Here is a 16,597-nt window from a genome sequence, read left to right on the forward strand (position 1 = left end):
CAAGGACTGAGATGAAACTAAATGATTTGAACCCAATCTATTTTGAAATATGAGAGTTTTGTTGTAGGAAAAAAAAATGATACATTTGGGAAAAATTAGGCAGTCGACGTATTTATGAACTGGCGCTCTAGACGATCTTGGATTTTGGAGGCTACTCTACAGTTGGAGTCCTTTAAGTACAGGTAGTAACCAGTGCACAATTAGAGAAAAACAATCCCCTTGGATGACTTTCTGTTTATGGAAAAGGGATCAGTGTGGCATGCAACTCAAAAATAACTCTTACGTTAATGTCCTCTACTGCCCTCACTAACTTTCGTTACTGTCTTTGACTGCTCCATCCTGACCTGAGACCGACTGTTTTGCCTAGCTTTTGTTGTGCCTTTTTAAATATTGGTGCCCAACTCTCTTTTCACTTTTTAGAAATCTTTTTTCTTTATCAACTACTCCTTATGAGTGTGGATCTTGCAGTTTTAGAACTCCAAGAAAATTCTGAACAGCCATAAGTTTCTTTACTGCCTCCTACTTTAGAGTCGTGTGTCAGGATAATATTCTCTTGTGAGCTTGAAAGCTTTAGATCTCTTTGAGTAGACAGAATTAATCCCTATCTGGTGAGAGAGGAACTGGGAAGTTCCCCGAGGAGTGGCTGAATTTTTAGAAAAGTATTCACTAATGTCTAAATGATCCTCTCTAGGATCAATGCTGTTCTCAAATGAATCAAATTTAGTATATCTTGATAATCTCCAGGGATTCCTCAACTTTGTTTTAAGCTATACAATACTGTTCTTTATTTCTCTCCATCTCCCCCACAGTGATCTCTTCAGTATCTTGATTAATAACTAGACTAGGTTTTGTGAATGCACTAGTTTTTTTTTTAATATAATAGACTTTCTTATACTTGTAAAGTACAAAATGGATTGTCAATTAGGACACAGTCAAGACTTTGTCATACAGAACTGTTCATTACAAGATCAAGCCACATGACGTCTTTGATATTTGACCCTTTTGACCTACAAAAATAGACCTATTATATAGTTCAACCTAAAGTAACAGCTTTCATTAGAATGATTTCTGTCTGAATCATCAGTCTTACCTTTTTATCATCTAGAGCAAAGATGATAAAGTATTTGTTATACTTTTTAAAACATAAGCTGTGCTTATATTTGACCAAACTGGGTTGTTTTATGTTTTATTTCACAAACTTTTGGAAATTTTAAATACATTCAAACAGGTGTCTGGTAAATTTTTATTGAGCTGTTCATAAAAATATTTATTCAACTTTAGTTCTTATGGTGCTTAAGTTTGCAATTTAATGATAAAGGGTAATACTGCAGACAGATGGGTGCCAGTGCCAAAATATCACAGGTGTTGCCAAGTGTTTTATAGTATTTGTGCAGTGACTTGGCATTTTCAAAAATTCTATCTCTTTGCATTTTTCACTTCTAGCAAAAGAGCCAAGAGAGGACTGAAGTATAACCAACATTACTATTTGTGAATTCTTAAGAACATTTGCTCCGTTCGAGATAATTGGTTGAAGCTTAGACTTAAATGGAAAAGTTAATTGGAATGTGAGATTTCCTAACATTTCTCCTGCAGTTACTCGGTGATTAGAACAATCTTTTTTTATAAGCCTGTACTGTGCTGTTATATTGCTGATATTTGGGATGAGAGGGATGTTAGTTGACAGTGTTTACCTTTGTAATGGCCTCTTCTGATTCAAGTTTGGTGTTCGGATAAAGTCTGGTTGGGAAACTGATGGAACCACAACTTGTTACTGCCATTTCCATCATTGCCTCAAAGTTTCTTGAAAGAATGGCAGCTCTTCTCTTCTAGAAAGGAAAGTGTGGAAATAGCAAAGAGAAAGGACACCAGGTGTCTACAGAAATGAATGCAGACTGATCCTGTTTTCTCGCCACAGATAAACTCTGGCTATTTATTTTGTTTAACTCTTTTTCTCTGGCAAGAAATATTTATAAGCTCTTTAGAGGTCTTTTAGATGTGAGAATGTGAAGCTTTTCATTAGATTATTAGATTTTTTTTCTGTTCAGATAGACTGGTAAGGAAAAAAGAAAAGTATTGCATGAATATGTGTGTATGTATTTTGTTCACAGTAAGATGGATGTGCTCCCTAAAAATCAATATAATATAAAAAGAGAGGTTTTCAATCATCTCATCAGCAAATATTAAAAAGTAAGAATTCTTAGTGTTAATGAGAGTGCAGAGCAGCAGATCGAAGGATAAGCACATACATGTTTCTAAATGATATTTTAGTAATGTATGTGTATACATATGTGCATGAAATATGCATACCTTTAAACCTAGCAAAGCCACTCTTAATAATTTGACTAAAATATTTTCACAAGTTCATAAATATACACATCTAAGGGGTTCTGTGGTTCTGTGTAGTATTTTTGTAACAGTAAACAAATGGAAACTACCTAAATGCCCATCTCCTGTACATAGGGGGTGCATTAAATAAATTAGGACACAGTAATGTAATGAAATACAATATAATGATTAAAAAGAATTATATGTCAAGATATGGCTAAATTATATGTACAATAAAATCCCTTATTTGTCACAATTTAAAGTAGACACATGTATCTACATTGATAACAATGTATCAAACTTTTTAAAGGCAAATACTAATATAAAATAATAACTTTCCATTAAAATATTGACAATAACATTCCATGAGTCAAGTAATGAACTAGATACAGCTTTCACAATAAGAACTGTGCTCACTGCAGATGGAAATTGATAGAGGAGAATTCCATCTTTCCAAAAAACACACACACTCTCTCCACGTTTATTTGTGTGTGTGTGTGTGTGTGTGTGTGTGTACTTTTTTTTTAATTGAGACAGAGTCTCATTCTGTTGCCCAGGCTGGAGAGCAGTGGTGCAATCTCAGCTCACAGCAACATCTGCCTCCTGGGTTCAACCAGTTTTCCTGCCTCAGCCTCCTGAGCAGCTGAGATTACAGGCATGTGCCATGACACCTGGGTAATTTTTGTATGTTTAGTAGAGACAAGGATTTGCCGTGTTGGCCAGGCTGGTCACAATTTCCTGACCTCAAATGATCCACCTGCCTTGGCCTTCCAAAGTGCTGGGATTACAGGAATGAGCTACCATGCCCAACCAACATTCAATATTTTTTAAAGTCTTTAAATTAGCCATATACTTATACAAAGTATTTGAACTAGACAGGTTTTTTTCTAAGGTAGTACGATTATTCTATCATGTCTAATACATATCGACCTTGAAAGTGAATTACAAAAACTGTGTAACTGAATCACAGATCTTGGAATATTATACCTAGAATAGGAAAACCACAAAAACAACAGCAACAGACACTGTTCCATTCCCTTTACAGTTATATGATCTTTTGTTCCTCATTACAACCAAAGACTTTAGAGATTATTATGTATAGGTCTTTGTTCTATGGACAGGTAAATTTTTAAAAAGAACACATATCACCACTTAAATGAAAATCAGATTTGAGAACACAATATCTGTATTAAAATATCAAATAAATATTAAACATACATCCAAAGTGGACCTTGTTTCTTCAAACAAATAGTTTAATTTCAGCTACAGTAATTAAGACACTAATTGGAACAAGTTTATTTTTAGTATCTAATTAGTAAATAAAAGGAAGAATATGATTACTCCTACCTGTGATGTTTCTCTCATTTATTATGCAAACAATTTAGAATACCTACTTTCTGCAGGTACTAGAGCTTAGAACAAACAAAAAGCTCCCAGGAAACTTTTATACAGGGATGACTCTTCATGTGGGTTTTGAAAGACAGGTAAGTGTTCACCAGAGGAGTAGGGAAACGCATCCTAACTAGGAAAACCATGAATACAGGGTTTGAGCTAAGGAAACACAAGGTGAACAAAAGAAATGGTGAATAGGAATCATGACAAGCACATGAGCACCCATGTGCACACACACTCGCACACACACACATACACACACACACACACATTTCTAATTTCTTGAGGGAACAGTTTGATCTGCCTGTTCTCTTATCTCTCTCTTCTTAAGTGGTCTTTTCGTAGCAAAATGAACATGGGGTTATTTCCTTTAAAAGTTTTAACATTTATTATTTTAATATTAATAATTATATTTACATTATAATTTTAATAGTATTTTAATAGCTTAATATTCACTTACTGTTATTTAACTGTTTTAATGTTATTTAATAATTATCAAACAGCTGTTAAAACAAGTTCATTCTGCAACATCTGTGGAGAAATTACTAGATATAAACATACAACACGAAGCTTTGAAATATTTATAATCTAATTTTGGGTTCTAGATGGTGGTTCAGGGAGATTAATGTAGCTTATGAGGTTATATTTTGCCCTTTGGTTCTATGATCTGTTAAAATGTAAGTGCTTTCTTCAGTCAACCCTTAAAAGCCAGTATGTGAACTCCTCTTCTCCTTTTCCAAAAGTCATGCTAATAATAGAATTCCTTTCTTGTTCTCATTTTTATCTCTGCTATGTTACTGACTTCTAAAATGGATTTACAGTGCCTTAAAAATACAAAGAAAAGCTTTGAAAGAACTTAAAGTGTTGGGGATTCTTGTTTTGTTTTTTTTTTTTTAAACTTCAGTAATTAAATTGCTCCTGTTAAATGCAAGTGGGAAAAGATTCTCTGCATCATCACTGGGTTTTGAACTTAGAGTTTGTCCATCTACTGTAACAGAATTTGAAGATAATAGCATTAGGGATCTTCATTCAATAAGAAGTGAGACGCCGATATTGCAATAGAAGTGGATTACATAATTCATGATAAATCACTAAGAGGAAATGTGAAAGTTGAGTGTCTTATAGTATTTCCATTTGCTGGGTCAGAGTTTAAGGAATTAAGCTGTAACTAGAGAATTTAATTACTGTTTGAAAGGCTGCTGCTGCTGCTCTGCCTCAGGATGGCTCTGGCAGGAGGTTTCTGGCTGAGGATTTTCTCAATTGATGCCCTGCCTTCTAGGCCGAGTTGGAATGAGATCATTCACAATTACTAGAACATATTTGAAAGCACATTTTTTATTGCAACAGAAAAAATATTAATAAAATAATATTTTCACAAATTCTCTCTGATATTTTGATATATACATTCATAGCTTATTTTAATGAATATACATTTTTATATATGTATGTGTTTATTAATCATGTATGTTCAGTAGTTATTTATTTTATTTATTTTTGAAGACAGACTTTTGCTCTGTCACCCAGGCTGGGAGTGCAGTGGTGCCATCTTGGTTCCATGCACCCTCCACCTCCCCAGTTCAAGTGATTCTCCTGCCTCTGCCTCCCAAGTGGCTGGGGTTACAGGTGTCCGCCACCACACAGGGCTAATTTGTTTTGTATTTTCAGTAGAAATGGGGTTTCACCATGTTCGCCAGGCTAGTCTCAAAATCCTGACCTCAAGTGAACCGCCCGCTTCAGCCTCCCAAAGTGCTAGGATTACAGGCATGAACCACTATGCCTGGCCCGTTATTTATTTTATCAATATATCTTTTAATAAAAGCTGGTACAATGCTATTTTAAATATTACAGGATCTTTTCCAATTAAAATACTTCAGCAGTGATGTTATATTCGGAGATGGTTACTTGGACAGGAACTTGTTTTTCTTCCATTGAAGTCACACAATTAGGCTTTATTGATTTTATGAAAGCCATGAGCATTTCTCTAGGTAGAGTGAAACATCTCATAATGTGTTAAACTCTGATAACTTGGGCAAAAAAATATTTCTTTGCTTTAATGATAGGAAATATGTATTTGGACCATATCTAGAAGACTAATCTAAAAATATTTGCCAAATTGGAATAAGTAATTATAAAGAAATTAGTCATTTTGATGGCTGCCAAAAGAAAATTGACTAAATAAGTGATTGGCTCTACAGAGATACAGCACCTGTAAATTAAAATGAAAAATCAAAACAAAGCACAGACACACATACAATAATTCTGAGTCCAGAAAAGGAATATGTATTTGTTTAATTTGGGATGGAATAAAATACCTTATTCCCATAGAAACAAAACCAGCTCACTCTTTAACAATGAAAACATTTAAAATTAGAAATATGAATCACTCTTTAAGAAGAGAACTATTTTTAATTAAAGGAAAACTGCAAAACAAATAACCTGGCTCTAGCAGTACTTTATTTATCAAGTTGTTGCAGTAAAAATTCTTAATTTCTGTTGATAAAAAAAAAAAAAGCCAAATTCACAAAGTGGTAAACTCTAAACCAGGAGCCTTGGTTAACAAATTATTTAGTTCAGAAATGGTTTAGTAGAGTAAGATTTAGTGAGACTATGCATTCTTCTTTCATTACACATGGTAGATTATTTTTTCCTCTTGTATATAAGGATATTTTTCTTGCTGTCAAATTGTTCGCTACAAGAGCCTGTCATTTCCCAGCTAAAATGCAAACCTGTATATTTTCATGAGTCAAGGTTTGTAAAACACATTTTAAACAGTTAAGGAATGGCATAGAACACAGCAAGTATAAAAACTAATGTATTCAGTTTCACATTAAGCCACAGCATTAGCAAAGAATAGATTCATTTATTTCATTCAGCAAGAAGTTTAGATATAGGTATTTGGGAGTTAGTATGGTAACTCAATCATTCCTTCAAAGAACAAAGCTTATTTTATCTTCCTATTTTAACATTTTTAGTGAAGGCTGTTCTACATCCATGTTCCAGAGTAGTAAAGGAGAAAAAGGAAGAGACAGCGTTAGAAGACTATTGCTTATATATCTCATTGGAAGAACTTTGTCTAATGTCCATTTCTAATGTTGCAGAGGAGGTTGGGACACTGCATAAAACTGAGAAAGGGAAGGAGAGGAGTGATTTGAAAGGCTGATGTATGAATGTACTTATAGCAGCTGCCACCAACACCCAGCATGTACATATGACTTTTCTACCCCTATGTTTACTTTAAATAAAATGAATTCATTCTTTCCCTTTCAATGTAGGTAATGTAAAAATTATATTCTGTTACTGCATTTAGCTTGAAGTCTAGGATCTTTCAGTAGTCTCTTCACAAGCTTCAGGTTTGGTGCTTTGTAGGTCCTGGGACACAAATTAAGCACAATCCATCTTCGTTTAACACTCCCAATGTATCGTTGTGGCGAGAAAAGAAGATAGGATAACAGCAATTTAAACATCTCTCATTTAGTAAGAGAGAAAATGGAAAATACATAGTCTTTGTATGTAACAGCTGTAGAGTCCTACTGGACAGGTATATTCTGGACTTCCTGATCCTAGCAGCAGAAGTAGTTTCTGGGTTAGCTGGTCTTGTATGCCCTGCTACTTTTTGGATTAATTTGGTCATCAATTTCCCTCTACTACTTTGAGCCTACATTAGGTGTAAAACTCTGCTTATTTTGTCAGTGCCTGTACTCAAGGGTAAGTACTATGAAAAGTGAAAGTAAATTAAAATGGGCTCTAAAATAATTAAAAGTCATTCCATTATCTACAATATCCATAAATGGGAACCATCCCAGGAAGTCCAGGCATGTGGCCTTTCTAGCTGGGGATATGCTCTACTTGGAGTCTTTTGTTTTGTTTTGTTTTGTTTTGTTTTGTTTTGTTTACTGTTGTGAGTGCAGGGACCCAGGAATTACTTTAAGTACAGCTGTAGCCAGCCAAACGTGAGGCACAGTGGGCAATACTCTTTCCTGGAAAATTTACCAGGCTTCCAGGAGATGGACTTTAAGACAATTTTATGAGCAAGTAACCACATAAGCCTGGACAATTCATCTCCCTTAACCTAATCATTGCAGCCTCAGTTCCTGAAAAATAATATGCCAGGGTGAGAATGTAACACATTTAATTTGGTTTTTGCCGCTAAGCTACCGTTCATTTTCGCTCAAAGATCTCTTAAAGAATGGTGCTGGTAAAGCCCTCAGGCAACAATTTTATCTCTTTCTGAAGTTGCACTTAGAAGCCTCTGCTTGTACAGGTATATTTTTGTATACAGAATCAGCTGGCTTTTCTCAACCCTGCAGAGTTCCAAGTTACGGTATTCTCAGTCAATTTGCATTTCAGGGCACTAGCAGGTGAACTTCTTTTGTACATGGCTGCTCTCCTTTGCGTCTCTACCTGTAAACTACCTAGATTCAGTTTGAACATATCTCTATGTATGATAGTATATTTTTGAAAGGGGGAAACATTTATTAAGCACTTGCCAACATTCTGAATTTTATTTCCTACCATTCCCACTAATAAAAAAGCCTCAGCTGGCATGTGGTCAAATTTTATAAGTATTGCAAACAAGGTTTGACCAGCTGTTTTGCAATTGCATATCAAAGTGTATTGGCTTTCTAACCTCGGGTGATTAAATCTTCAATGTCTATGCCGGCATCTCCTCCACAGAGTCAGTTCTACATTTTTAGACTCTGTTACTTGCCACTCTCTTCATGTTTTAAAAATTATGTTAGTGAATATTCTTAGTTGCAGACAACACAGTCCACTTTGGTTAGTTTGGGCCAAGAAAGAATTATTTATAGACTGCTAGGTCACTCAAGAATCATTATAGAGGTTAAAGTACCAGCTTCTAAAGCTGCTACATGGAACTGTGTCAAATTATGTGGTAAAGTTCTTAAGGGAAAATACCCATCAATACTTTCGCCCTTCAGGACTAAATAGTACTGTGAAACCCTGTATCACAGTACTATAGCATCCACTGTTGGAAAAAAAAAAAAAAAAACAGATCCCCATGATATAGACGCTGTACCACTTTGCTTAATTTTCAGTTTATACCTTGCTTGAATGCAGGGTAAATACCTGGGACATCGCTACAAAGGAATCCAGTGATGTGAGTTATCAAACTTCAGTCTTCAGAAGATGAGCAACACGAGGCAGAATCTAGTCAAAATGCAAGGAGAATGCTCAGAGAGGCTGGGCATCCATACAGATGGTTCTCCACCACACTATCGTAAACTGAATCTCCAGTTTCAAACCCTTCACGACACCCTCATTTAATTTTCAACATTTGAAATAGCAGCCCCACTCTTACCTTTGCTCTGTGAACTAAAAATATGTTCTGATAGTTTCAACGCGAAATATAATGGCAATCTTAATTTTTTAATATCTCTTAAAAAAAAGCTCTATGGAAGAGAAAGAATGTAAGAGTTGGCCAGTCTTTATGTGGGAAAAAAATAGAAACAATGTTAGGTGTGACAAATATTAGTAATGTGACAAGTTAATAAGACATAATTAGGGTTCAGGGCATCTGGAAGGGCTCTGTGCTATTGTTGCAACTTTTCTGTAAGTCTAAAATTATTCTGAAATTGAAAGTTAATTTAAAAAATGAGAAAAACAGTCAATCAGAAATGCAGAGAGACTCAAACTCTCTTAAGACAAATTGCAGGTACACTTAAACAGAGAACATCAATGGTCATTTGTATTTGTTCTTCATCTATTGATATCACATTTATTTTAAACAGAAATTTGGAAAGAAAGATAGTATTGCCTCTCCCTCCTTTTGCTATATAATATATATGTATTATGTAGAAAGACACATGCATATGTGTCTATGTTTATCTGCCCATATAGTTATTACTATTTTGTATAGATTGCTATTTGTGTGTAAATTTAACCAGTTAAGAAATTCTTACCTTGTCTTGTTCTCCGTGGTTGATATGGGCTTTGTTAGCTGTTACAGACGCAGTGTCATGGATTAATTCTTCCTTTCTCCCCACAATTTGTACCACAGTTTACTAATAAAATAGCTCAAACTTCAATATTTTTATGCATATATTTCTAAGAATGACAAAATTATTTTTTCTTCAAATATAAAAGGGTTGTTATTTCGGTGAAACTTTGGAGACATTAGAGAATATTTGTTGAAAGATACATGCCAGAAATTGTCAATAATAGGTATATTAAACATAGGCTGTAACTTCAAAAAGAACTTGTGAAGTTTATGGAATAATGGCATATTATAGCTAATATGGATCAAGCATTACCTGGCACTGTGCTAACTGCTATAAGGTATTATCTACTATTTCCCACAAACATTTTCTAAGACAAGTGTTATTACCCCATGCTATTTATAGATAAAATAACTGAGATTTATAGAAGTTAAGTGAGGTAGACATAGTAGTTTTCAACCCTGTCAGACCCAATGAATCATTTTTAGGTAAAATAATTCATAATTACCCATTTTATGCTGAAACAAAGTAATGTATAATTTAACCTATCTATAGATATAATTTGAAAAATCAACTTAATATGAAGGAGAACTCAAAGTATTCTAATATGTATTTTAAATTGTAAGGGCTTGGATACAACTACCCTAGAATACATACTAGACATAGGCTTTCACTGTTGTTAGAATTAACATGAATATAAGCATTTCAAATGCAGACTGATACAAATACTATAGTTCAAATACTTTCTGTAATTTCAACATGAGTGATATAATTTTTCAAAATAGAAAACAAGCCTTGGTGAAGTTCTTAATGGCAACAACAAAAACTTCTTTCATTCGTGATTGGCATACTAGTTCCTTTCCAGGACACTTGAGTATCTAGTAAACCATGCAAAAGACATGGTGTTTTTACCTAAAAGAGTTATGTCCTAAGCTAAAATAATTATCAGTGAGTTCAGCAATTTCCTTAATGCCTGATGGATCATTTTAAGTCTTGCACACTGCCCTGTACATGGTGGGGTGTCTAAATCTCTAGCCTGTTCTGCTGAATGCCAGTAGTGTCCTTGAATGTTCGTGAAAACCAAAAATGTCCCAGAACTTAGTCAGATGCTCTATGTTGAAAACTCCTGTGTTAAGTAGAAACAGTGGTGCTATAATTCACATAGAGGCCTGTTAGATTCTAATCTTATTCTTGTATGTTCTGTATTATTTTGCCTTATAAGTTAATGAAAGAGATATTATACTGCTAGGAATTCTCAAACACTTTTTACACCATGAACCTGTTGGGAAGTCTAGTGAAAATGATGGATGTCTTTTCAAAATGTAGCTTTTCATATAAAAAATAAAATTCATAGAATTAAATCAAGTATATTGAAATATAAATTTAGTATAATGATAGGTACAAATAATATTTTAAGGTTCATAACACTTGTAATGTTATATGTAAGTATCTGTGATTGTATTGATGACAGAAGAGTTGCTGTGGTTTGTTGCCCATATTCATAATTGAAAATATAAAGATGACTTCTCTCTATATATACACATATATATGTACATAATTAGTATAGATATACTTAATATAGATGTATGTATAAAATATATATATATACATCTATATTAATAGATATAATTAATATAAATCTATGTATATCCTAAAAGAGTTACATCTGAGCTAAGATAATTATCAATGAGTTCAGCAATTTCCTTAATGCTTAATGGATCATTTTAAGTCTTGCACACTGTCCTGTACATGGTGGGGCATCTAAATCTCTAGCCTGTTCCACTGAATGCCAGTAGTGTCTTTGAATGTTCATGAAAACCAAAAATGTCTCAGAGATTAGTAAAGTGCTCTATGTTGAAAAGTCCTGTGTTAAGTGGAAACAAATACATATATATTTTATACATATATATCTATGTTAATTATAGATAATACATATATAGATTTTAGAGAGATAGATATAGATATCTGTATCTATCACTATATACATATTATATATATTATCTATATATATAATAGGTATATTCTCTCTCTCTCTCTCTACATATATATATAATATATATATATCTGTATTTTAATCCAAGTTCAAGAATGTTCAGAACTCATCCATGAACCCTGAGATAAAGCACCTGTGCTAGAGGAAAAGCATGTACAGAGCAACACAGGGAGTTCAGGGTTGATCACAACTAACTGGTTCAATAAGTTGTAGGAAGAGTGATATAGAGCAGTTAACTCGCTGATTCCTAAAGAATGATTGGTTCATTGGCTGGGCGTGGTGGCTCACGCCTGTAATCCAAGCACTTTGGAGGCCAAGGTGGGCGGATCACCTGAGGTTGGGAGTTCAAGACCGGCCTGACCAACATGGTGAAACCCTGCCTTCATAAAAAAAAAAAAATTATTGGTTTCAGGCAGAGAAGCCAAGGGAAGAGTGTATGCAAAAATCATAGTGTCAGGAAAGACCATAATTTGTGTTGGTAATACTAAGTAGCTTGCTTCAACAAAAGAGGATGGAGGAGACCTGGAAATTAATGATGGACTAAAATGCACAGTTTATTCTTTAAATCAGAAGTACTTTGCTGTAATTCTACTTGATTTAATGATATCTCATGTGCTTACTGGGATTTTTAGTACTTCAAGTCCTTCACAACACTATTATTGTCATTTTGTAGTCTGTGAAGCCCACATTCTCAACACCCATTGCAATTAAATTGGCTTTATTTTTATGGTGAAGAATTTTCTGAGCATGGATATGTTGATCAAGACAACTATTGCCAATAGGAAACGTGGTATAAGTGAAAATATTCCAAGGAAAGATTTCTGACCCATATTTGATAATGTCTAACTCAGTTAAAGGAAATAGGATGGAATGAGATTCGATTTTCCCTTATTAACATTATTTAATTTTTCTTCAGTATATTTGCCTTATGCGCCTGCAATATCCCATGGATAGATGAAATGGATTAGTGAGAAATCTCATTTATTATGTAGTATATTATGCCTTTCTAGATTAGATAGAGTTAGAATAAATTACTAACATCAGATGCCATTTAGAGCAGTTTTCAATGGTTGTTAACTTATCCACATTTATTTTCAGTGAGTGTCATAACTCCACAGATCGAATCAAAGTCAGAGTATGGGATGAAGATGATGATATTAAATCCAGAGTCAAGCAACATTTCAAAAAGGAGTCAGATGATTTTCTGGGACAGACGATTGTAGAAGTGAGGACCTTGAGTGGAGAAATGGATGTCTGGTACAACTTAGGTGATTATTTTCTTTTCTACTTGAAAACAAGTTAAATAAAACCCCTGAATACCTGTGGCATGTATTATATTCCCATATAAGTAAAAATAACCAATGCCTTTCCAGGACATTCTGTTGAACTTTAGATGATTCATTTCATTGACAAGAAAAGGCTATTCTTTTCTCAATACTATTGAAAGACTTTGGTAAATTTAGATGAAAAGAGAAAATCCTTTCCAATAACTACCTTGAAGTCTTTTAGAGAAAAATGTCATTTCATTCTTAATTTTTAATTCATAAAATACAGCTTCACAAACCTTTGCCAGATACATGGGAAATAAATAATCAACCTATGACTTAGTGATGTTTGACTTATTTCCTTCTCATCCATTAATGAAATTTTGGCAATGAAGGAAAAAGGTACTTCGGATTTCTTTCAAGTGATGGTATAAAAGTAGGCTTTAGTTGACAAAGCCAAGTAAATATGTGAACTCATGCTGCCTTTTATGAGGAAGATACAGAGAATGTGATTAATTGGAATGATCTTAAAAAATTATTATGGAACCAGAAATAATGGTAAGTTTTAATTTGACTTTTATGAGAACTGAATAATAACATAGAATTTTCAATGGTGATTTAATAGTAGTAAAAATATATGGGTCACCTCAGTTTCTGCAAAGGCACCATCTGACGATTTTTTAATCATATCCTCTAAAATGTTTTAGTTAAACTTTTGAGGGCCGGCTGATTGTGAATCAAAGAATTGACACATTCCTTGGGTTACAAAGTTACCACTTAGGATACTAATATATGTTAACAAATTAAAAAGTGTTTTTTGTTTTTTTAAAAAATCTGCGTACTTTTAGTAATAAAATGATTGACAAAGGGAGAAGATCATATAGAATTCATGAAACTCTAGATTATAGAATAATTCAAAGAAAGAGAGATATTTATCTAAACACAGATGATTAAGGTTAAACTAAGAACTAATTATGAAAACTATTTTACAAAATCTTCCTTAAAGAAGATTGGTACTCTTATGTTATTGGAGTAGAATTTTTACCTCTGCTATAATGAGCCAAGCCCCAAAGCTTGTTTTAACTATTAAATAATGTTATATATAAAAATAGAGATACTAACTGAGGGTAAATTTTAGGTTATTAACTCTGTGGAACATTCACAAATTTTTTCTTTATGAAGAGGTTTATCTTTACATGGACTTTTTTTGTAGTAAATTAACATATTCTTTTTTAATTGTTTTTTATTTTACTTTAGGTTCTGGGGTACATGTGCAGGTCATGCAGGGTTGTTGCATAGGTACATACATAACCAGGTGGTTTGCTGCCTCTATTCCCCCTTTGACTATATCTAGCATTTCTCCCCATGTTATCCCTCCCCACCCCCGACTGTCACTCCTGTAGCACCCCCCCACCAACTTCCCTCAGTGTGTGATGCTCCTCTGCCTGAGTCCATGTGTTCTCATTGTTAAATACCCACCTATGAGTGAGAACATGTTGTGTTTGGTTTTCTGTCCTTGTGTCAGTTTGCTGAGAATGATGGTTTCTAGATTCATTCAAGTCCCTACAAAGGACATGAACTCATCGTTTTTGATGGCTGCGTAGTACTCCATGGTATATTATGTGCCACATTTTCTTTGTCCAGTCTATCATTGATGGGCATTTGGGTTGGTTCCAGGTCTTTGCTATTGTACACAGAGCTGCAATGAACATACGTGTGCATGTGTCTTTATAGTAGAACGATTTATAGTTCGTTGGGTGTATACCCAGTAATGGGATTAATGGGTCAAATGGAATTTCTATTTCTAGATCCTTGAGAATCGCCACACTGTCTTCCACAATGGTTGAACTAATTTACACTCCCACCAACAGTGTAGAAATGTTCCTATTTCTCCACATTCTCTCCAGCATCTGTTGACTCCAAATTTTTTAATGTTTGGCATTCTAACTGGCATGAGATGGTATCTCAATGTGGTTTTGATTAGCATTTCTCTAATGACCAGTGATGATGAGCATGTTTTCATATGTTTGTTGGCCTCATATATGTCTCCTTTTGAAAAGTGTCTGTTCGTATCCTTTGCCCACTTTTGAATGGGATTGTTTGTTTTTTTCTTGTATATCTGTTTTAGTTCTTTGTAGATTCTGGATATTAGCCCTTTGTCAGATGGGTAGACTGCAAAAATTTTTTCCCATTCTGTTGGTTGCTGGTTCGCTCTAATGATGGTTTCTTTTGCTGTACAGAAGCTGTGAATTTTAATTAGATCCCATTTGTCTATCTTGGCTTTTGTTGCCATTGCTTTTGGTGTTTTAGTCATGAAGTCCTTGCCTATATCTATGTCCTGGATGGTTTTGCATAGGTTTTCTTCTAGAGTTTTTATGGTGTTAGGTTTTATGTTTGAATCTTTAATCCATCTGGAGTTAATTTTAGTGTAAGGTGACAGGAAGGGGTCCAGTTTCTGCTTTCTGTACATTGCTAGCCAGTTTTCCCAACACCATTTATTAAACATGGAGTTCTTTCCCCATTGCTTGTTTTTGTCAGGTTTGTCAAAGATTAGATTGTTGTAGATGTGTGGTGTTGCTTCTGAGGCCTGTGTTCTGTTCCATTGGTCTATGTCTCTGTTTTGGTACCAGTACCATGCTGTTTTGATTACTGTAGCCTTGTAGTATAGTTTGATATCCAGCAGTGTGATGCCTCCAGCTTTGTTCTTTTTGCTTAGGATTGTCTTGGCTATGGGGGCTCTCTTGTGATTCCATATGAAGTTTAAAGTGTTTTTTTCCAGTTCTGTGAAGAAGGTCATTGGTAGCTTGGTGGAGATAGTGTTGAATCTGTAAATTACTTTGGGCAGTATGGCCATTTTCACGATATTGATTCTTCCTAACCATGAGCATGGAATGTTTTTCCATCTGTTGTGTCCTCTCTTATTTCGTTGAGCAGTGGTTTGTAGTTCTCCTTGAAGAGGTCCTTTACATCCTTTGTTAGTTGTATTCCTAGGTATTTTATTCTCTTTGTAGCAATTGTGAATGGGAGTTCGCTCTTGATTTGGCTCTCTGTTTGTCTATTATTGGTATATAGGAATGCTTGTGATTTCTACACATTGATTTTGTATCCTGAGACTTTGCTGAAGTTGCTTATCAGTTTGAGAGGATTTTGGGCTGAGACGATGGGGTCTTCTAAATATACAATCATGTCATCTGCAAATAGAGACAGTTTGACTTCCTCCTTTCCTAATTGAATAACCTTGATTTCTTTTTCTTGCCTGATTGCTCTGGCTAGAACTACCAATACTATATTGAATAGGAGTGGTGAGAGAGGGCATCCTTGTCTAGTGCCTGATTTCAAAGGGAATTCTTCCAGCTTTTGCCAATTTAGTATGATATTGGCTGTATGTTTGAGGCAGTAAAGTTGTAATTCAGAACAGAAATTTCTCCAATTTGTTCTTTTAGCAAAACATACATGAGTGCATGGCACAATGGCTCACACCTGTAATCCCAACATTTTGGAAGCCAAGGATGGGGGATTCCTTAAGGCTAGGAGCTTGAGTTCAGACTGGACAACATAGTGAAACCCATCTCTAAAAATAATTTTAAAAATATTAGCCATGCATGCTGTCATGTGCCCGTTTTCCCACCTACTCTGGTGGCTAAGGCAGGAGGATCACTTGAGGCCAG

General features: G+C 34.5%; 1 protein-coding gene across 1 annotated transcript in view; it reads left to right on the plus strand.

Annotated features, from left to right (window-relative positions):
* Positions 1-16,597, plus strand: part of UNC13C (unc-13 homolog C) — a 617,099-nt gene that overhangs the window by 257,224 nt on the left and 343,278 nt on the right. The window contains exon 10 of the mRNA XM_012469803.3: positions 12,763-12,932. Coding sequence (XP_012325226.2) covers positions 12,763-12,932 — 170 coding nt within the window. The remainder of the gene's footprint in view (positions 1-12,762; positions 12,933-16,597) is intronic.

Source organism: Aotus nancymaae, unplaced genomic scaffold (genome assembly GCF_030222135.1).
Source record: "Aotus nancymaae isolate 86718 unplaced genomic scaffold, 86718_ANA_hifiasm-v0.15.2.pri h1tg000062l, whole genome shotgun sequence".
Lineage (NCBI taxonomy): Eukaryota > Metazoa > Chordata > Mammalia > Primates > Aotidae > Aotus > Aotus nancymaae.